The sequence below is a fragment of the Leptodactylus fuscus genome, chromosome 6 (assembly GCF_031893055.1).
Source record: "Leptodactylus fuscus isolate aLepFus1 chromosome 6, aLepFus1.hap2, whole genome shotgun sequence".
NCBI lineage: Eukaryota > Metazoa > Chordata > Amphibia > Anura > Leptodactylidae > Leptodactylus > Leptodactylus fuscus.
This window is the reverse complement of record NC_134270.1, coordinates 115,600,739-115,624,667: the sequence shown is the minus strand read 5'-3', so window position 1 is coordinate 115,624,667 and position 23,929 is coordinate 115,600,739. Positions and strand designations below refer to the sequence as shown.

At 41.7% G+C, this 23,929-nt stretch overlaps 1 protein-coding gene across 2 annotated transcripts in view; it reads right to left on the bottom strand.

The window, feature by feature from the left end:
* Window positions 1-4,465: 4,465 nt before the first annotated feature.
* ASIC2 (acid sensing ion channel subunit 2) overlaps window positions 4,466-23,929 on the bottom strand; it is a 560,786-nt gene continuing 541,322 nt past the window's right edge. For both annotated transcript variants that reach the window (XM_075277142.1, XM_075277141.1), the window contains exons 5-10: window positions 20,750-20,806; window positions 13,272-13,425; window positions 11,426-11,517; window positions 10,704-10,783; window positions 4,997-5,065; window positions 4,466-4,876 (exon numbers count right to left, since the gene is read on the bottom strand). In XM_075277142.1, coding sequence (XP_075133243.1) covers window positions 4,775-4,876; window positions 4,997-5,065; window positions 10,704-10,783; window positions 11,426-11,517; window positions 13,272-13,425; window positions 20,750-20,806 — 554 coding nt within the window. In that variant the 3' untranslated portion in view covers window positions 4,466-4,774. The remainder of the gene's footprint in view (window positions 4,877-4,996; window positions 5,066-10,703; window positions 10,784-11,425; window positions 11,518-13,271; window positions 13,426-20,749; window positions 20,807-23,929) is intronic.

The window sequence follows — 23,929 nt, the reverse complement described above, 5'->3', positions numbered from 1 at the left end:
CGGACCACAAAACAAACAGGAATAGGGCCTATCCTGACTTTTGCTCCAGGCTGAAAGCCCCCTACATGGACCTTTGAAAATATATCCCATTATTTTTTTATGGCATGTGTATGGGGCCATAGACAATAATGGGTCAGTGTGCTAGCTGTGAAAAATATGACTAGCACACTGACAAAACACATATTCTTGTGTGCGGAGCCTTACTGTTACTGTTGCAGAGGATGCAGTCGCACTGGGGCCCAGAAGCCTCATGGGGCCCATAAGAACTGGCTTCAGTATTGAAATTGCAGCTTCCATCATGCCCATAAGCCAAGAAGACCCACAGATTACCCTAACCACACTAAGGTTGATTAAACTCCTTAGCACCCGTAACCATCACTATCAAGAATTTGCTTTAGGGATGAGGTAGGGGGTCCAGGACAAAAGATTGCACCAGTGTCCACAAGACTTTAGTTACGCCACTGATCTGAGTGTTAATCCAGAATCCGTGTCCTTTAGATCAACTGTAAAGATTCCGGTCTTTCCTACTCCAAAATCTTATTTTTTCCTTATATATCATTTTATTCAGCACAGCGTATGTTTACAAAGGTAATATCCGCTTCTCTGAGAAGAATCCTTATTATGGTTACATAGAAAGATAACTGGAGCGTTTGTGCATTAAAGTAATATGTAGCGTATGGTTCTGCTATGCACTTGTGAAATTAGCCTTGCAGGTCACTGTTTCTTCAGATGAGAAATAATAACCCATAATTCAATGTATGCATTTGTAGAAAAGCACAGTGTACTGGCGAGCAGCAGGTGGCACCATCTGTACCCGGCATCCATGATTGAGGTCAGTGTGTTACAATACTTTTCTCTTGATTAGACTCTACAAATAACAGTCTCTCCCCCTCACAGAACCGAGTCCAGCTATGCAGCATGTGCAATGTATCAAGAAAATTGCAAGGAAAGCTAAAAAAGGGCTTTACTGAACCTAGCGGGATTTTCTAGGCCCTTTGAGCGCTGTTTGAGATGTTCTCCTCTCATCTGATTAACCATATAATCTGTCCATATTCTTATTAACCTTGATATTTTGCGGCTGTTCTGTACAACACAAAGGACAGAGGCTACATAAACATTGTTTGAAAAAGATGGTGTGCGGTGGCTTTGATCATGATGCCACTGACACGGGGCTGACACGGCAGCCTCTGATTCCAGTAACATTAAGGCTGTCTTCTTGATGGTCATACAGTATTTAGAGATGTTTTATGTGTCTTTTATGGCTTATAGTAGGCATTTACAGACCGCTCCATTTCATCTAGCATCAAATTAATAATAACAAGCAGAAAAAGATGTGTCGAAAAGAAGGAAACATAAATTATAAATCCTACCAGGTCTTGCTCTCTCTGGTCTCGATCATACTGCACAGTTTGGGTGCTTTTTCACAGCCAAAACCAGCAGTAGGTTTGTTCCTTTGTCCACAGTCAACTACTGGTTTATCATCACAACTCACCCAACACCAATTTAATATTGATGCCTCACGTCAGGAGGATGCACGGAGTCTCTATATCATTCTGTGTATACGTAGGTATACGCTCACATCCAAAACACATACCTACTAGAGATGAGCGAGTAGTGTTCGATCGAGTAGGTGTTTGATCGAATACTATGGTATTCGAAATACTCGTACTCGATTGAACACTACTAGCTGTTCGAAATTTAAGGTTCGATGCAGAACCAGCGTTGATTGGCAGAATGCTATACATTCTGCCAATCAACGCTGGTTCTTCTCTAACCTTTAAAAGTCTTCTCCATGCAACGTCCCCGCGGCGTCTTCCAGCTGGAATTCACTCTGCCTAGCATCCGGCCTAGGCAGAGCTGACTGCGCATGCGCGGGCATGCCCTCGCATGCGCAGTCGGCTCTGCTCAGGCGTCGGGCCGGGCAGAGCTGACTGCGCATGTCCACGCATGACCGCGCATGCGCAGTCGGCTCTGCCTAGACTCCGATGCCTAGGCAGAGTGAATTCCAGCCAGAAGAAGACTTCAAGGAGAATCCAGCCCGACCGTCACTCGTGGATTGGTAAGTATAATTTTATCAAATTTTGCGTACCCCTGAAACGAGCATTTCGCCCCATAGACTATAATGGGGTTCGAAATCCGTTCGAACAGTCGAACAGTGTGCGGCTGTTCGATTCGGATTTCGAACCTCGGACATTTTAGTGTTCGCTCATCTCTAATGCCTACCTTTGTATGCTAATAAAGCTAATAAGCTCTGTCTGTAATGTGGGAAGAATATTCCTTAACGGAGACAATCCTCTAAATATTTAAGGGCACTACACCAATGTCTCATGCCTTTCTATTAAATATATGCTGTGCATTATGAGCCGTGTGACAGAATTGTGGAGGAAAACAAAGTTGCACATTCTCTATGGCTCATTTGCACAAAAATTTGCATGCTTATTTTCAATTTTAGAGCTTACTTCGAAAGTGTGTTTCTGCAAATTTGCTCTAATTTATGCCAGAAATTTGTGGAAATGCTGTAAATGTGTAGCTTTCTGGAGCACAGAAGGCAAAGGATATGCCAGACTTATTAATAAATTAGGTTCATCTTACTTCAGCCCACTTAGATCAAGTCATAATAAACTCCCACATTATTACTTATTCTAGTGTGAACATCACTTATGACCTGCATTGACTGGTCCCTAAAATGAAGCTCCCCAATGTCTTACCAAAGTGGTTAATAAAGAATTTCTAGTTAAAGGGAACCTGTCAAGCTGTCCGCTTACCATTCACGCCTCATCACAAGAGAGAGGTCAGTAACGCGCCGGTGAGATTACAGGCAGACAGCGTGACTAGACTGTAGCTTCTCCTGTCCATTGTGACTACTTAGGATAATTTACACAAGAGTTTTTATGCTTTCAGTCATTTATAACTTCACTTTGCTGCAATAGCAAGATTAAAGAGGGGCAGCACTGAAACAGTAAGTAGTCCTTTATCAGTCAGTTTATAGTGGAAAAACCACCTGTCAGGTTCCCTTTAATCTGTTACTGAGATATTGCGGAAGCATCTGTATGCATGAGCTACTTATGTAGGTCAGTGAGATTTGCAAGAAAACGATGTATAAAAAAAAAAGTTATTAGTCATTCCAGTGGAAAAATCCAGGAATCTATGGAAATAACTCTAATTGTTTGTTCCATGTTAAAGGGCACTATGTTTGTTTTCTTTTGTACTGCTGGAGTTTACGGTCTCATATTCTGTGACCTCGGTACTTTCAGTCCCCCAGTGTTACGGGAAGGACCAGAGCTTCCGCAGCACTGTGCAGAGGCTGCTGACCCTGTCCTCACCGCGCTCCCGAGTCTCCAGGCTCGGGAGGCAGGCCAGAACCTCCACAGTGTTGTGTGTGGGTTGGTGGTCTCCTCCTGAGCCGAGCAGGGGGCTTCCGATTTTGGCCTAGTGACGGGCCGGAACCTGAAATGGGATCTGGCTCTAGACCGCCGCTGGTTATTCAGTTGTACTTAGTATCCTGGTAGTAAGTGTTCTCTTGTTATCCATTTGGCTGTGTTTTTGACCCCTTACCTTGTCCTTCAACCTTGACTTTTCCTCCTGATTTTGTACTGTGCCTCCTCCCGTTTATGACTCCAGCTTGCGTCTAGTCCTCTGCTTCATGAATACCATTTTGTACTACACTACCGCTCCTGTTACTAACTCGGCCTGCCTGACGTTTCCATTGGATTGCCCACTGTACTGCATTACCCTCTTGTTCACGATCCGGACTGTATGACTACGATTTACTCTCTGCTGCCACCTTCTGACCAACCACTTCAGTCTTCTGGATCCTTGGACCTACCCCGCAACCCGAAACATTTGCTGGTAAGAGATCTCAGTGTCTGGTTTACTGTGATTTATGGTGCGCAGTGTGTTTGGCATTTCCCGACCCGTATCGCTCTGCCCAGCAGTGTAGCCAAGTCCATCCCCATCATCTGGGGCTCTGGTGAACACCATTATGGGGTTGAAGTTGGTGCGGCCCGGGGGGTTGTTGGACACACGGCGCCATGTTGACCATTTTAATCGGTTTAACTAGTACTGGTTCTCACTTTGGCTCATATTTGCATCTGCTATCCTAACACACAGTTTGTGAGTGGAATAACTCTTATTTTGAGCCCCCAGACTTATCTTCAGGATTTCTGGGCACAGGCACATTGTGCCATTGAAGCCAATGACAGCACAACTCGCTTTATTGCTGGTGATTTAAGCCCCCCAAACCTGGTGAAGGTTTCCTTTTAAAAGCTCTTAATGACATTGCTAGTTCTTAGCAAATACTGTATGTTAATATTATAGGTACAGAAATTCACATTATACTATAGAAGAATGTTTTCTAGCAGGATACATTAGTTTTATGCTTTGTGTTTTCAGTTTGAGTACTATGATTTAAGCTTATTCTCCTCCATCTCAAAATTAAAACACACAATTTACAATTTTTTGCCATTGTATGAATTTTTATTTTATCATTTTCTTTTTTGTTATATAAAAACCCCTTGTTGAACCCGCTCAGCACACGGAGCTGGACATAGCGCAATGTGTGTGCGTTGTGTGTCTGTGAGGGTGTCTCCTCACTTATCATATGAGGATCAGTGCCATATACACTGCAGGCATGCAGGGCTGTGTACAGTTGGCAGTATACAGATTTCTTTCAGTCCCCTCTTGTTACTTCCAGGGTCCAGGGCAGGATCCCTCTCCACACACCATGCTGTGTCCACTATAATTTTGGCACAAAATAAAGGGTGTTTTCAAGGCGTCAGCAGGCAATTTCTTCCAGTGTCCCCAGCGTAGCCTGCAGTGGCACTGTCACAGTGTGGCTAATGGTTTCTGAATGGTTTGGCATGTTGTCACACGTACTCTGGATGAAAAGCAGACATACATTGTTACCTGCACTGCAGATTTTAGGGTTTTAGAAGTGTAATGATATCATGAAACCTCATGGTACTGCATGATATATAGTTTACAATGGAGAACTCACCACATCTTCTGTGTGTCTTCCTTCCTCATTATCTCTTCCCAGGAGATCTAACAGCTTCTCCTTTATCAACTGAAAACAACAGACAGGTTAGTGTTAAGCTCGTCATATATCCTTGATGTACATCAGCCAAGCAACACCAATTTTGGCAAAATCACGGCCGCAAAATAGCGCCGCGTATACGATCCCAGCTCCCATTGAAATCAATGGGAGTGTATACGGTCCGCAAAAGCTCCCGCGGCGTATACGTGCCAGATTACGAGCCAAAATACATCGTGTGAATGCACCCTTAATAAAAAATATCCCTTTCCACTTGAAAAATCACCCGTGTTTCTTTTGTGAATGGAGCAGTGGTGCACCCACAGAAATCTTCTGTTCACTACTGTTATTAATGTCCGTTACATCATCTGTCATAGGAAGATGGCAACGGACATTAACGGCAATAGAGCGACTGATGTAGATGGAGCACCGTTCACCTTATTGATTCTAAAGTAAAAGAAATAAAGCTAGCAAAGTTTTTGTCATATTTGTTTACTTTTCATTTGGAAGTAAAAGTCCTGCATGCAAGACATTTTCTTCCCTTACAAAAGTAAAGAAACATGATGGAGGAAAGCTTTGGTTGTGTTTTTTCAACTAACGTGAATGGGGCTTCTTCTGCATCCATTAATCTATCGGCAACAATGTCCATTGCTCTCATCTCATGACAGAGTAACAGAAATTTAGAACGATAATGTGAAGGTCACAGCACAATGTACTTTGGAATTTCCGTAATTCCCATCAACTTCATTGGAAAGAACCATGTGTATAGCACTATTCAGAAGACAGATGGGGGTCTCACGTTCTACAGATATGCCATAAATGTCTGAAGAAGAGGAAAATATGTAAGTCAATGAACTCTTGCCTATAGAGAATAGAGGTAACAGACTCACATTTATATCAGTGAACTATGAATCTCTCTGTAATTCAGCACAGCATTAAGACACTTTACCCTGAGGCCTGAATCAAGCAAGCAGAAAAGTGGTTGAGCGCCTTGGATTGTTACGTTCTTAAAAAAAAATGCTGAGTCTCCTCTTACAAAGATTATGGACATTAATGGCAAATGAAAAGGGAATTACTGTTTAAGTTGCTGCAGATGGTATATTTAAATTTACCATTTCTCTTCTTAAAGGGGAAAGGGATACGTAAACTACAAAGCTCCTTTTATTAATACAAACTGAATTTTTAAAGTGATGTAAAGTGTGCCAAAGTTATGGAAAGTCACAGGGTGTGTGTGTGGGGGGAGAGGGGGAGGAATCACTAATACTGCTACACCAGAGAACTGATTTGTGCCGAACCCCTCGTTCACATCTGCGTTTGGTAATCCGTTCGGGGAGTCTGCATGGGGAACCCCCCAAACGGACTACTGAACGCATCTGCAAGCGGTGTGTAGTAAAAGCACACACAGCCCATAGACTATAATGGGGTGCATGTGCTTGCTGTGAGATCTCCGCACGAATCATGCAGAGAGGAAAGTAGATTGTGAAGTACTTTCCTCTCCACATGTTCCTGCGGAGATCTCGCGGCAAGCACAAGGACCCCATTATAGTCTATGGGGTCTGTGTGCTTTTACTGGCATACCTCTTGCAAATGCGTTTGGTATTCCGTTCGGGGGGTCCCCATGTGGACTCATGTGCACAACATCAGTTTTATTTTTTCAGTCTGCTCATCACTTTTTAAGACAGCTGAGAAATTAGGTGGGCCAGGGTGGGGACGCCTGAACCCATCGGATATATTATATCTCACACCAGACATCTGGCCTGAGATATACCAGAGATCTACACCAGCAGCTGACTGCCTGCTGGAGAGAAGTTCTGACAATGTTTGCAACTTTCTTAGGCTAAGGACCCACGTTGCGAAAATGCAACTTTTTTGTTGCAGTTTTTGTTATGTTTTTGTGAGCCAAAGCCAATAGTGGATTGAACAACAGGTAGAAATATAAGAAACTTCCTATAGATTTCCTATTCCTCTGTAGCCAATCTTGGCTTTTGCTTAACAAACTGCGATAAAATCTGCAACAAAATATTTGCGTTTCCACAATGTGGGTCCTTAGGCTTAAAAAGTTGCTTTTAAGCTGAGGCCCTATTTTTTTGAAACCGTTTCTTTTTTTTTTTAGTTGCGTTTTTTTGTGCCAAAGCCAGGAGTGGATTGAGCAGATGGTAGAAGTATAAGAACTTCCTAAATATTTATTTCTTTTGTAGCCATTCCTAGGTTTGGCTCAAAAAGAATGCAGCAAAATCTGCAACAAAAGAAGCTGCGTTTCTGTAACTTGGGCCCTCAGCCTTTATCTGGTGAATATTGTTTTTTTTTTGTTTTTTTTCTTTAAATGTAGATTATGAGCCCCATATAGGGATCACAATGTACATTTTTTTCCCTATCAGGATGTCTTTGTAGAATGGGAGGAAATTCATGCAAACATGGGGAGAACATACAAACTCCTTGCAGATGTTGTTCCTGGTGGGATTCGAACCCAGGACTCCAGTGCTAACCACTGAGCCACCATGTTGCCCCTTTGAATATTGGTTTGATAAGCTAACAATACCAAATTTCCCACCTACTTTTCAAAAGTGGTGTAAAAATGCAAAATGTCATAATTTTTTTTGTGCAAAAGTTGCCCAATGCACAATTCTGCTGTGCAAGGCTTGATAATAAAATTAGTCCAATGGACTAAGACCCCTGAATGCAAGAATGCTGTGTTTTACAGTACCAGCAAAGTGATGAGCGAAATCGAAAAAGTACAGAGGCGCCTATCGGACAGCAGACCACTGTATGAAGTGACAGCTTTAACATGAAGACGTCCTAGAATACATAAGTATGCTTATCATAAGGGATCTACATTGAGATTATATTATTATATTTGGAGTAGTGAATTGACACTTTAGTTTCTCAGTTGGATCCATTTCTACTGGAAATTTGAGGGGCTGTTTGGTGAAGACAATCTCTGCTCTAAGGTCAGACTGGAGGATACTGTTATAGTGGAGATGGAAATGTAACTATATTAGATATAATATGTAATGGAGAATGGGGATAATCTGTATGGCAGTGGAATTGGTGGGGTGGTGCACAGACAGAACTGTATACAGGCTAATAGTTGTTAGGGAGTGGTGGAATATAATCAGCTCACTGTTCTTTATAAACCTAATTATAATGTAGGTTTACGTTATATCCATGGTGACACAGTTGTCCATAGCAACGACTCAGGTGACTTATTATACATTATACCTGGGATCTAATTAGTTGCTAAGTGCTAATATTCTATTAATTCCCATACTTTAACCCTTGCATGCCTGTACATTTTTAAATCTAAAAATCATTCTTCGGCCTCATTCATACTGTACGTCCACATCCACAGTGTGTGAGGTCTGTGCTTTTCACGGATTTGCGGGTGATGTGCTGTACATGGGTGATCTGCTTTTCATGTATGTGAAAAGCAAATCAATTTTTTTTGGCTTTGGCTAAAAAAAACGCAACAAAATCTGCAACAAAAAAAGCTGCTTTTCCGCAACATGAGGCCTTAGCCATAAAGTAAAACTCTGTGACAATGAGACATTACTAGTTTCACTGTGTGTTGCTACCAGAGGGCAGCATCATGCTCTTGCAGTGCAACAATGGGGTGGGGTGACTGACCGTAGGCACTAATGCTCCATGTTAATATGTAGCAAAATAAAGAAACGTGACTAGCAGGTGGACAAGAGAATAACCGCAAATTCTGTTGATATGATACCACCATTGACAAAACTGGACCACTGCTATGAAAGATAGGTGTGAGTATCCATGTGAATGTGTTTCATTCACTTACAAACACCTTTCTCTCTCCCTTCCCGTCCATAAACTCATTTATTTATTATCAAACTGGGAAATCTGCACATAAGTCACATCATGGTTTCACATAGGAGGGCGTATTCATTTCTGCTGGAAAACGAGATCCTTTAATGATTTTTCTTAAACTCTTCCTGACCCATTCGCAATGTAAGGGAACATTACCAAATGTAATGATGCACAATTCTTCAGGCAGCATATCGCCTAATAAGTTATAGTAAGGGTGAAGACACAGCACCACATGTCTTGGGTAAAGTCACTCCAACAACCACATTGACCACTATATCTGAGATTTGGCCATAAAGTAATCCCTGTAATATACTGTTAGCACAATTCCTTGTTGGTGTCCTTTGAACATGTCAGCAGACCACAGGATATTTTACCACAATTCTAAATTTCATGTAATACAGCTCAATACTCAGGTCAATTTCCCTACAGCAATTGTGCTAACAGCACCTTATACTGGTAGGGAAAATGACTATACCAGGTATAACAGAGCTGTGCAGTTAGAGAACTTAGAGTTGGAGCCATATCATTGTAAATGAGGCCAGATTTGGATGGAAAATAAAGTTACCGACTCAGACTTCAAAATAAATGAATTATTTTTAATTATACACTGCTCAAAAAAATAAAGGGAACGTTCAAATAACACATCCTAGATCTGAATGAATTAAATCTTCTCATTGTTTGTTCTGTACAAAGGTGAATGTGATGACAACAAAATCACACAAAAATCATCAATGTATCCCAGGAGCTGGAGCCGTTCCCCAGACCTGAATCCGATTGAGCACACCTGGGCTATCATGTCTCACTCCATCCACCAATGTCACGTTGCACCACAGACTGTTCAGGAGTTGGCAGATGCTTTAGTCCAGATCTGGGAGGAGATCCCTCAGGAGACCATCTGCAACCTCATCAGGGGCATGCCCAGGTGTTGTAGGGAGGTCATACAGGCACGTGGAGGCCACACACTACTCAGCCTCATACTGACATGTTTTAAGGATATTACATGAAAGTTGGATCCAGAGGTGAACCTGCCCCCTTCGCCGCCCGAGGCGAACTACAGAAAGCCGCCCCCCCCCCATAGGGAGGTGGTGGAGCGGGGGCGTGGCTGAGCGGAGGGGGCATGGCAAATTGAAGGGGGTGGGGCTTAGCACCGTTCGTCAGCAGAGAGCAGGCCCGGAGACTGCCTGCTCTCTGCCTGAGCGTGAGGGGAGGCTTCTGGAGCAGGGCTGCTCCAGTGGCCTCCCCAAACCACTGCTCGGTGCTAAGCCAGTCCAGGACAGCTTGTCAGGACAGCTTGTCCTGGACTGGCTTAGGTTAGCAAAAATGCCACCCTCCCTGAGGCCCTGGCATAGCGCCGCCTGAAGCGCTCGCTTCAGGTCGCCTCATGGGAGATCCGGCGCTACTTGGATCAGCCTGTAGTATGTTTTTCTACTTTAATTTTGGGGGTGACTCCAAATCCAGGCCTCCATTGGTTAATAAATTTGATTTCCATTGTTGATTTTTGTGTGATTTTGTTGTCATCACATTCAACTTTGTACAGAACAAAGTATTCAATGAGAATATTTCATTCATTCAGACCTAGGTTGTGTAATTTGAGTGTTTCCTTTATTTTGTAGAGCAGTGTATTATACAACTATTGTATTTTATAATTAATTAGATACGTAGGTTTTTACTTTCATAGGCATTTAGTCACTAGCTATTTTCATGAATTAGATAAGCTTTGTTGGTTCTGTCTGAGCATGTCTGTCAGCCATTTATGAAAGAGTCAGGCTTTGCAAAAATAAAGGCATTAGAGAAGCTATCATGTGACTTGTATAATACAGCAAGCAGCTTAGATGTTGCCCCTCACCTCATAAATGTAGTCAAATAGTTCCAGGATAGTCAGAATGCTCGCACCTATAAACAGTCCCATTTGGCCACCAATGTCACCTGAAGAAAAAATAATTTGTCACTATCATTATCCAAGCAGTGCTCACCACGGCTACAACTCACGACTCATAGAAGAGCATTTACTTAAGTATAGAGGATTGTCACTTGACATTATAGGGGTGAATAGAGAATGACGTAAAGTTCCCTTTGATGTTCACATGTTATCCCTGATTGACACTAGTCATTGAACATGATTCAGTTCAGCGAAGCACCTACAGCTCGTAGTTTAGGTGTGCCCTTTGCCAAGGTAAAAGCTCTGATTTATACATTTCCCCTATCTTCTAAAAACTAAACAAAAGAATGGATTAAATAGTTATATGCCATCAGCGACCATCTGACCCCTGAGAACCCAAGAATAAATATAAGTAAGGGACACCATAGCGGTAACCAAGTCTGATATTGAATTTTATCATATCAATGTCTCAGTTTTAAACCAAGCTCTTGATCTTCAGGTAGATATATACCTATTACTGATACTCTACTACATGATTCCTGAAATCCCAGATAACATGATGCCCCATTTTATTCCATATAATCTGCCAGAATATCTAAACCAGTGGTTCAGGTTTCAGATGTTATTACGGTCATGTATTTTTTCACGCTGTGGTGTACCCGGGGATTTCATGTAGCGTGTAAACTCACCAAGCAGCCCGGCGACCTCATATGCTTTCCTCTGCTCTATGATTTCATAGTTCAAAGCTTCGAAGAACACATCCAGGACAAGTATGTTCTCCCTGTTAAGATAGGAAAACACTAGTGTCTGATCTAGAAGCATCCAGTACACCAAAACACACAGCTGCCATTTTTTTTTTAGATCAAACCACCCTAGAATGTTTCATGAAGTATGATTTGTAACATGACAAAATGCCTACCCCAGGGTTTGCTCAACACATTCAACCAGCTTTCCTCAATGTCTTATTGTTCATAGTTATAAATCTGTGTCCATCTCTAGAATTGCTGTTTTGTAAAGGGAGTCTACCATCACCAAAATGTCTTCTACACCACTTACATGCTGTTGTAGTGGCTACTAATAACATAGTGAACATCCCTTTTTTGTGTTAAAGTGCAATCTCACTGCTTAGAAATTACATTTTTATTCCATATGAAAATAAGCAGTTTGATGAATCTGGGGCGTGGTTACACATATCAAAGTTTCGACTTTTCGACACCCAGTTGTACCCTCAAAACGTGATTTTTTTTAGCAGCAGATACATTGGACTTGAAAGGTATTCTCACAATGTCACTACCCAGCCCTATAGCAGCATATAAGTAGTTTAGAAGAGGTTTTTTTTTTTTTAAATGTAGATTGTGAGCCCCACATAGAGCCCACAATGTACATTTTTCCCTATCAGTATGTCTTTGGAATACGGGATGGAAATCCATGCAAACATAGGGAGAACATACAGACTCCTTGCAGATGTTTTTTTGCCCTTGGCAGGATTTGAACACCAGGACCCAGTGCTGCAAGGCTGCAGTGCTAACCACTGAGCCACCGTGTGGGCCCAGTTTAGAACAGATTTTTGTAGTGGAAGACTGTAATATTCTAAAAGTTCTCAGCTCCACTGCTTGACCCCATAGTTTTATGGAGTTCTGGTGAACTGCTGCTCACTTACTCATCTTCACCTTAATAAAGTAGAATGGGAGGATTTGTGAAAGTATAGAAATAAATTCACTAGTTTCTAAGTAGAAGGATCTGGTTTCCGTTGACACAGATATATACTGACTGGTACAAGGAGGTTGTATCACCATAGCTGTATGCTTGGTAAACCTCCTGGAACTGAAAGTGCTCAAGACTCAGTGTTACTCTCACTAGAAGGACCTCTTTGTGCAATACAACAGCAGGCTCCCCCAGATAATGGATGCAAAATGTATTGCCTATTTATTTCTTTGCATCTTGTTATACGTTTTGTATAGCTGCCATTCATCTTTAGATTTTGTCTTGGTACCTGGTGCATTTGTTCTGACGTCTTGTATATTTAAAGGGGCATTCCTATTTCTAGAATTACATTCAGACTTGTAGCTTAACCTAACTGAAATGTCTTACTCCATACATCATTTTATCTATCTTCATTTGTTTGACAAATACAACTACATCTCTTTCCTAGGGTATACCTGACTACTGCACATGACCTGTGAAGCCAGTGCCTGCAGTGGCCATGTGGGGGCCCATAGATGTCATCAGTTCAATTTATTGAGCCCTGGCAAATTCCTTTAATTTTACTACTATATATTAATTCACTTAGCAATTATGTGTGAGCCAATTTATTCCTACAGCCCTTGAATCCACTGTAAAAGAGAAGGAAACATGTCATTAGAATATCTCAGTAGTGCAGCCTACTTATGGAAATTGTCACTTCAAAGAAGAATATCTCATAATTATAAATGTACATGAAAGGATCATTTATAGATGTCAGATCTGCTAGGACATCTCTACATTTTCCCGCTTCATCATCATCATCTCCTCAAGTTTCCTACACTCCATACGTACGAAATGTATTTCTCCGACTTGTTAAACTTCTTTTCCAAGTACTTTGCAGATGTCTTGCTAGGGATTTTCACCATGGACAGCTCCTTGTTGTACCTAGTAAGATTACAGGGCATTGTGCATGTACAGAATCCTCCATCCTTCTCTGTCAGTAAACCTTCAGAAACAGGGAAACATTGATTTTTACCTCTTTGCTGTTAGCAAAATAATACAATAGAATGGTATGACAAGCTGAAGACAATTGTATGGTAAAATGAGAGCATGCCCACATTAATGTCTGTGTACTACTATTGTGTGTACAGGCTAGGTGTTCATATGGAAATAGTGATGTTGTGCATGAGCTGTATATTTAGTGCTAAGGACGGGATCCAATTTTAATTGAAGTTAAAGTGGTACTCCTATCTGAACCATTTATGGCACATCAGCAAGACTGGGACAACACAGGCAATAATAGCAGCGGGTTGACTACCACAGACTTGCTGGTGGCTAACCCACTGCCATCTACAATAGTAGCATCCACTTGCTGCAATCAAACCAGCAAAGCACAAGCATACTGGTTACACCTATGACCTTTATCCTTTGCAATGCAAAGGAGTAAAACTGCAGGTTGCCTGATACAGCAAAAAGCTAAAAATAGAAAATTCTGTAATGTGTTCCTCCCCTGTAGTCCTAGCCTAAATGTACAATAGAGGTTTTACCTCTTGTACCTGCACCTCTTGAGAAAAGAGATCCCCCAGGCTTTCTCTTACAGAGTCTGGTTATCACCCTTTTCAAGATAGAAATACTTCTCTAAAAGGAATCTGTGAGCAGTAAGTTGGTTATAAACCCAATCCAAGTACTTTATAGAGATGATTCTTCAGTTTCCAAACATGCCTCTTTTATTCAGCTTTGGAGCAACATTTTTATTTAAGGCATGGTGTTATACATATGCAAATGAGTAGAAAAGTGTACCTTAACTTAAAGGGGTTGTCCCATCACAAGGATCCTATCTATACTGCTTGTTAATGTGGATGTAAGACTTTTCCTAAATACATTGCTTCAGCAAAACTGCTTTGTTTGTCCTTTATCTTACTTTATTCAATTCATTGTTGACACAGTCCTTGACTTATCTGCTCAAAAGTCAAGTGATGTATCTGCCTGCTCTCAGGGGGGAGGGAGGAGGGGATAAGTGCAGGGAGCGAGCCTGTGTTTCTAGCTATTCCTGTGTCTACACCACGTGATCTAGCTTCCTGCTCTCAGATAGGGGAGAGGAGCTGCTTTCATTTCTTCTGTTCTCCCAGTTATCAGGCTAGCTAATTCAATTGTGTTCATTATGGCAGAGACAGGCAGTCTCTGTATGTAACACAGAATGGAGTTGCTCCTGCCTGTACTTCATAGTCCAATATGGGTGGGCGGAGCTACACACTATTTTGGGGGTGGAGCTAAACTGCAGGTTGCATGTGAAACCCCACCTACCAAATGATGCAAGAGACCAGGAAGAAAGAAGATTTTACAGCAGTGAAGACTGGCGAGTATGTGACGTGGGAATACCCCTTTAATCTCAGCTCTAGAGTCCAGGGAAAAACACTTTTCTCATAATTTGCATAAAATAAGGATTTACATGAAAATATGAGTTGAATAACAGAGGCATATTTGAAAACTGTTTAACAGGGTTAGGGAACCTTGGCTCTCCAGCTGTTGCAAAACTACAACTAACAGCATGCATACTTGCTCTGCTGTTCTTGGAACTCCCATGGAAGTGAATGGAGCATGTTGGGAGTTGTAGTTTCACAGCTTCTGGAGAGCCAAGGTTCCCTACCCCTGCAGTAGAATCACCTCTACAAGGTACTGGAATTAGGATTATAACCAGTTTACAGCTGACAGTGGTGTGTGTGTAAATATACCACCACTCTTGCTAACTATAGACCCATCTTGTTGCTAAACTTAGATAGTAAGATAGTCCTTGCTAATTATTTAAACAGATTCTTCCCATCCCTCATACATACTGACCAGGTAGGATTTATCCCTGGTAGACAGGCATCAGAAAACTCTATAATATTATCCACTGGGCCAACTTCTGTCATAAATCTCTCTCATTGTTTTCCTTAGACATTGAGAAGGCCTGTATCATTGGGAAAAGTCATTTTTAACTAAGCAAATACTTGCATAGCCTTTAGAAAGGCTATTCCACACCTACCTTTTGTATGTAAATTGCCTCAGTAGTTTTTGAATGAGCCCGATTTTATTCATATGCTAATTAGCCTTCTCCATGCACTGGAAGTGTCTGTGTGCACCCTCTCTGCTATTCTCTATGTGTGTGAGAGCAGAGAGATGAGTCAGCAGCACAGCAGCCTCCCTGCACTCATACACATAGAGAATAGCAGAAGGTGATCACAGACACTTCCGATGCTTGCCGGAGGCTAATTCGTGCCCTCTAATGTTGCGCTATAGCATATTTAAAACTCCCTACAGATTCCCCAACTCCTCTCCAAATCTGCCGTGGGACCTGACAAGAGCCCCTGGAGATTGCTCTTCACTCTCACCTCCATATTAAAGGCGTGATAATTGGAAGCCATGAATATAAATCTAGCCTCTTTGCAGACGACATGCTGTTAACCATCACAAACTCACTAGTTTCATTACCAAACTTGATTGCCACTCTTTCCTGTTTTACCCAAATGTCTAGCCTCAAACTTAATACCTCTAAATCAGAAATTCTTCACTGTAGCATACCAACATTGACCGCTAAATTGATTGCCTTGAATTTTGTCTTCCAGACTAGGGCTAAGTATTTGCCCTATCTCAGTATTAATCTTTGCAATTCTCTAGATGCCCATTTCCAATGGACTTATGCTACATTGCTCCCAAAGCTTTACAAAGAACTAATTTCTTGGTACTGCCTCATAGGATAGGTAAAGTCCATTCAGTTAAGATGGTTAGCCTGCCTCACATTCTATATTACTTCCGCACCCTACCGATCCCAGCGACCTCCTCCTCCTTGGCTACTCTCCAATATAAGATTTATCTGGGCTTATAATAAACCGCGTAGTCGCAGAAACATTATGTATTTCCATAAGAGAATGGGAGAGCTGTCTATCTCTCACCTTTATAAATAATATATCGCTGTTAGGCTTTCTTAAAGAGGACCTTTCATATCCTTTGGGCACATGCGGTGTAATACACCGCTAGAAAGCTGACAGTGCGCTGAATTCAGCTTTCCCGTTCTGTGCCCCCGCTGAAGAGCTATCGGTACCGTTTCCTTATTTAATTTTCCCATTAATAAACTGATAAGGAACTATCTGTAGGTCCGTGTTAGATTATGAGATGCATGGAGATACAGTCTATAGGCCTAGCTTTGTGTGAACAAGGCCATAGTTTGCAATACTTCATTGTGTTGAGGATGACATATTAATGGAGATGTTAATGGAGATGATACACTACTCATTATCTGTCATCACATTAGTGTTACTTATATGTAAAATGAGCTAATTGTGGAATTGCAAATTTATGTTCCGTCTGAAGGTAGATAAAGAAAGAAAATGTGTGTAATCTATGGATCAGGGGTTGGGAAAGTCAAACTCATTGTTTTTCCCTTTATTGAATGATCAAATATAATTATATTCTGTGAAGCTGCACTGAAAAGATGTAATATTATTAAAGCTGCCTAAACAAGGAAGAAAACAGATTTGAGACAGAAACAATGAGACCATAATTAATAAACCTCAAGAAATGCTGGCTGATTTCCATTAGCGGGCGAGATGAAGTATAGAAGGCGGAATGACATAATCAGGTTGTATGTGATATGTGGGTTATTAGCACCTATAAGAGATGTGATGATTGCTCTACATCAGATTTCATCAGATAGGCATTGTGTAAACTATAAGACACCATTACTGCCATTGGTACTTGATGGGTCAGAGGCGTGAGCCATACATATTAAATGCATGTTATCTCCCAGTATATGAATAGCCAACATATCAGTGCTCTGCCTTAAAGAGACCACATTGTCTTATGCAGGGAAGAACATATTACATAATGGCTGCACTGTATTTTCCCTAAGCTGCAGTGAAAAAGATCAGTGCAATGCCTCAAAAGGCATCAGAGAACTATACATATTAGGTGACAGACCCTTGGTCCCCAGGAAAGTATCAGATTAAATGGGGTACCATCATATCTGAGTGAATCTGCCATTGATCTTAAAGAGGACTGTTCTCCATTCCTCCAAATCCAATTCTTTGCATCTTTCAATTGGTGCAGCTCCACCATAGATTCTAGCACAGTTTTTCCTCTAGCCCTTACCATTCCCTAGCTATCAGTTCCCTTAGTTTCAGCACAGTTGGGCTGTCTACTGTCAGGTGGGCGGCCCCTTTCTGCCTATTCCAACCAGGAACCACCTACCTGACCATAAAGAGTATGATTGTGCAGAAAGTAATAGAATTGATTACTTGGGTGAGGGCTAGAGAAGAAATGTCAGCTGTGTAAGAATCAGTGAAGTGGCACCTATTGAAGGAAGTAAGTAGTTGGAGATGCTGAAAGGTTTATGTCATTGTTTTTAAGATCAGTATGGTTCGTAGCTTCTGGCTCATTACTGACATATTTTGTGACATGTAATATTATAAGTAGTGAAGGAATTTATAAAGGGGTTTTCCATGATTCTAAATAATTTTTCCCATTTCATTAATTCATTGAATTTACTAGGTGGGATTTATGGAAGCAGCCACATGCAGCTCTTGTGCATAATTTTCGTAGCTCTCATAAAGTTGTATTGGGGCTACTGGAAACAGTGTAGCATAGTGGAACTATACTTTTCCCAGCTCACATTCACTTCTATTGGAGCTATGGAAGCAGTGCAGAGCAGCCCTGTTTGGCTGTTTCCATACATCCTATACTGGCGGGCCAGCTATTCCTATATCAGCTATGATTTGCTGAAATGGGAATAACCCTTTAATTTTGATGAACAATTCTTAGGAAAGGTCCTCAATATGAAATCAGAGGGAACCAGCAGCCCACTTGTTCAAAGGGACCACAGCACACGGACCGGTATTGTGGCCTCTTGATAACTTGACACATTGATATACATTGTGTATTGGGCCAACATATATATGACATTGTGCTAGGTACACAATGACGAGGCCGCAGCACTTATTAGCAGTTTATTAGTAGAAGTGTCAGGGATTGGCCACCCACCTATCTGGTATTGATTATCTAAACATAGGCCATCAATATTAATGTCTAAGAGATGTGCAGCCCTCACACAGAAGTATATGGAGAGTTCAGAGGAGGCTGCTACTGACTAGTAATTGATGTATTGCCTCGTTCTGTACAGTGGGAGAACACTGTCTTATTTTATTAGATATAATCCAAAAAAATGAAGTAATCCAACACTTGGAATAAAGATTTCTTCCTTATTGATAATCCATTAAAACATCATATAGTGAGCAATAATCACTTCTTGAAGTTTTAATAGATAATCAATAAAGAAGAAATTTTGATTCCACACTTTGGAATACTTCATTTTCCTGGATTATTTACTGCATACTGCTGAGCTGGCAGACACTCCAAGCACTGGAGCAATGGAACCAGGATTACAATGACACTACAGAGCGGTGAACACCTATGAACTTCCCTTGTTCCTTATTAAATCTGATATAGTTAAAAAGCTCTCTCACTCACAGAGTTTCAGAACTTAGGGAGCCTTCACACGGAGTTACAGTGCGCTCATTCTGATCGTAAAAACACGTTCAGAATGAGCGCGTAAAAATCTATGGAGGGTGGGGAGGAGGAGGCCACTTCTGGCTAGAAACGGGTTTATTACCTTATTCTGTACAGCGATACTGACAAGGTTAGAAAATACATGTATTCCTTTTGTTTGCTGTCATACTGCAAAAACATTATAATCTTTGATAAGAAATATATATGCTGCTTAAAGGGGCTCTAGCAGCAAAATTATGCTGATAGAGCCCCACATATGCATGAATAGCCTTTAAAAAGGCTTTAAAAAGGCTATTCAGGCACAGCTAAAGTTATATTAAACTACCCCCCAGTTTTAAAATAATACCCTAAAAAAGAATGTGATCTACTTACGCATCGTGCATGCTGGGCGGCCATTCAGGGTGCGCCGTCTTCTTCATCCACGCCTCCTCTTCCTGCGATGTCCTCGGGTCCTGTCCTCCTCTGGCACTCGCAAACTGACATTGATTAAAAAAAATGGCCTGGGCGCCTGCGCAGTGGCCCTAGTAGAAGCTGCATGTTACTGCGCATGCGCCCAGGCCATTTTTTTTATATCAATGCCAGTTCGCGAGCGCCGGAGGAGGACGGGACCCGAGGACATCGGAGGAAGAGGAGGCGTGGATGAAGAAGACGGCGCACCCTGAATGCCCGCCCAGCGTGCACGATGCGTAAGTAGATCACATTCTTTTTTAGGGTATTATTTTAAAACTGGGGGGTAGTATAAAATAACTTTAGCTGTGCCTGAATAGCCTTTTTAAAGGCTATTCACGCATGTGTGGGGCTCTATTAGCATCATTTTGCTGATAGAGCCCCTTTAAGATATATGCTGTCAGGCTACGTGACAAGATGGCGCCTGCATCCAGGAAGTGATTCTATTGAGTGCAAGAAGACATATGCTTGGCTTGCTGCCAGAAGACAACTTCCTAGAGGCATAGGGCAAGACCGGGAATGGCTGGCTATATATGGAACTGCTTATGATTCTCTTCTACGTAATCAAGCCATACTACACCAATCAGGATTGAACATGAGGACTTATGTTGTGATGTTTCTCCTCCCCATTTTTGTTGCTATATTAACCCCATCTTGCCTTAATAAAGTGTATCAGTGCGCTTCCTACTTTGCTATGAGAGGAGTTTATACCAGCATTCTGTGTGTGGTGTCAATTCCTCGTCACTAGCACTTAGCATATATCAATTGGGACAACGACAGCTACCCGAGGAATTTGGTCAGTTGGTCAACAAAGGCTTTAACAAAATAGCTTTTCAATAGAGCATTATTATATTAGATATAATATAGTTAAAAGATTGGGCTCACTCACAGAGAACTTATTGGCTGCAATGTGTATTTTTTGCAGCAGCGTCCTCCTTTCCCACATCATATTATTTTATGTTAGAAATGGGGAAAAAAAGCATTGTTTGCCATATATTATTGTATTGTATTGAACTGTACAAATATAGTGGGAATATTGCAAGTTGTTAAGCCACACTCCTGTTATGCATCTTTTAAATTAAGATGGTGCGTACCACTTGTGCATTTTTCTCCTAAACATGTGTTGTTTGATAAATGCATCCCAGTGAACCAGACAAGGTAGCCTCTCATTCAGGTCTGCACAGGTCTATAGCTGTAAAATTAGAGATTATCTACACATCATTTATTCATCCAAAGATATAGTGTAATACTTCCCTCTTCTATCCTAGAACAAATGCAGCTACCCAAAGGTCTGTGCAAGGTATAAATGTGCAGTGTGCACTGAAGATTATTGCATGACTCACTCAGGGCCGGCTCCGCACATTCCTTATACTGCTCCGGTGTGCAGAAAGGAGCGTCACCTGGAAACACAGAGACATCTTTTAGTACAAACATGTCATCAGACAAAAAGCTTATGGAAGATACAGTCAGTTGAGAAATGAAGTACACCCTCTTCTATGATTTTACGCATCAAAGCGTAACAAGATAAAAAAAAAAACATCTGGTCCTTGACCTACAGTCTCAGATGAACAACAAAACCTGAAAAGTTACAGTGTCAATATTTATATAACAAAAATCATGCAAAAATGCAGAAGTCTGTGAAAAACTAGGTACACCCTTACTACTTACACTAGGTTCACACCTGCATTGGGGTTTCCGTTCTTTTTGGGTCCTCTTGGAGACCTGAAAAATGAATACCCAATCTGCTTAAAAAGTGGTTACCCATGGAAACTAGACTATAATGGGGTCTTCTGGGGTTCCAGACGAAAAATCTAATTTTTCAAGCGGAATTGGGAACAGAATACAGATGTGAACCTAGCCTTACATAGGAATGTAAGAAGATAAGTAGCAGCCACATGCTGTTAATCAAAAGCTGAAGTTTTGGCAGTTTTCTGGTCTGAAGCTTTCAAGTGTGTTTTAGCACAATGCCAAGGAGGAAATATATCAGCAATGGTCTTAGAAAACCAATTGTTACTGCTCATTAATCTGGGAAGGGTTATAAACTCGTTTCGAAATAATTTGAGATCCATTATTTCACTGTCAAGATTATTCAAAAGTGAAAAACTTTCAAGATAGTTAACAATCTTCCCAAGAATGAGCAAATTCAGCCCCAGGTCAGACCTTGCAATTCTCTGAAAAATTGAAAAAATGCGAAGAGATACATCGAAGGCATTAAAGGCCTCAGTTATCATGTTAAATGTTCAAGTGTGTGACAATACAATAAGAAAAAGACTGGACGGTTATGGCTTGTTTAGAAAGGTTTTCAAGAGAAAATCTTCTTTCTAAACATTTATGTAAATTTGCCAAGTTGCAGAATTTCTGCCCAAACACCTCATAGCTGTAAGGACAAGGCAAGGACAGCCCTGAAATTCTCAGGAATATCCCAGAGTGCAAGTTAATATTGCAGGAAGATTGTGCTAACACAATGTGCTTATAATATTCACAAATGCTGTGTCTGTATTTTGCAGCCACAAGACCTGTGCATTTTTCAGTCATTCAGTTGAACACAAACATCTCTATATACAAAAGTAGTCTAGAGACAAAGGTGAGCCCATGCATCCAGCAGCTAAAGCTTGGCTGAAACTGGAATATGCAACAGGACAATGGTAACAAGCACGCCAGCAAATCTATAACAGAATGACTGAAAACTAAAAGAATAAAGGTACTGCAATGGCCTAGTTACAGTTAGGATCTCAGCAGAGCTGAAATACTGTGTGGCGGTCTTATAGGGGTTTTGAAGACCCAGGCAATTTACAAGGTGTATGGCCGAAAGCAGCTCTGCTCCTATTCAAGTGAAGGGAAGCAGATCTACAGTTCTCTGGTGCCACCACTGCTACAGTAGCTGTATGCAGTATACAGAGCTTTGTACGCTGTAACAGTGGTGGTGTAACATCTTTGCCCATCCGGGCGTTGGCGTCATCATCCGGCCGCACGCTGCGACGCAGGAGATGTGTTCGGTTGTAATTTATTCAGTTGGTTTCTCTTTGCACTGTCTGAACACTGCCCTATGCTTTTTCTTTGGTAATTGATTTTCCACCACACCATCTCCTTCACCTTCAGTTGGTTCTGATCCTCTAATGGTTAATCTGATCTTGCCCTGTGATTGACAGCTGCCTTCCTGTCAACTCCATGGGCGGGTTCTTCCTCCCTATTTAGCCTTGGCTCCCAGTCACACCAGCGCTTGCTATTGCCGTGCGCATACCTGCTCTTACTGTCTCTGTTTTGATTACTCTATTATACTTGACCTTTGGCTTTCCTCACTGACTTCTCTTTTTGGACTCCGATTTGGTACTGTATTGCCCGACTGTTACTGACCCTTGGCTAAGTTGACTTCCCATTGTTGTTGTTCGTCTTGTCTGCGTTTTGTGTGTCACATACTCAGGGAGGGACTGTCTTCGTGGTTGCCTCCTATTACGTAGGATAGGGCCTGGCAATAGGACGGGACAGTAGGGGGCATAAGCTTAGGGCTCACTGTCTCTTGTGTCCCTGTTCCAGGGTTCCCTAACACTGCCTTACAGGTGGCACCTGGGAACTGTAGCTCTTGAACAGGAGCAGAGCTTCTTCCAGCTGTATACCTCAAATACGGCTTCTGGTGGATGAAACAGTTAATCAGTGAGTGGCCTGGGTATCAAACCATGACCAATCTGATATTGATGGATAGGTCATCAGTATCTATTTTACTTGGGTCTTGGACAACCCCTTTAACAGACTGCAAATGAATGTCCACAAGTCTCAATTAAATGAAGGATTGTTATAAAGTAGGATAGGATAAAATTCCTACAAAATGACATGAAAAACTGATACAGTCATACAGAAAGCCATTATTTCAGGTTATTGCTGCTAAAGGTGGCTCTGATGATTCTTAAGGTGAACTTAGGCCCGGTTCACATCTGCGTTCGGGTTTCTGTTTGGGGAATCTGCTTGGGAACACCCTGAACGGAAACCTATATGCTTTAAAAAGTGGTTACCATCAGGAAATCCACAGACCCCATAGACTTTAAAGAGGTCTGTGTGGTTTCCGTTCTGTTTCCGCACAAAACATGTGGAGAGAAATATGCTGCTTTGAGGACTTTTCTCTGTGTATGTTTTGTGCAAAAACCACACAGACCCCGTTATAGTCTATGAGGTCCGCAGGTTTCCCAGATAACCAATTTTTAATGCGTATAGGTTTCTGTTTGGGAAACCCAAACACAGATGTGTTTTTCACACATGACTTTTCCATTTTGGCTTCACTTTTTTTTTCATAAATAATGAAACAGTGGAATTTATTGTGTGTTGTTGTCCACTTGACATTGTACTGTATTTACCTAATTATAGGACCTTCTTCTAAGGCAGACCTGGGCAAAGTCCGGCCCCCGGGCCATATCCGGCCCTCTGACTGATTCAGTCCGGCCCGCACAGCTCTGTCTAGAGAGGCGTGTCTAGGGGGGCGTGTCTAGGGGGCATGTCTTAGTGCCGGCCGAAGATGGAGATGTGGAGCGTGT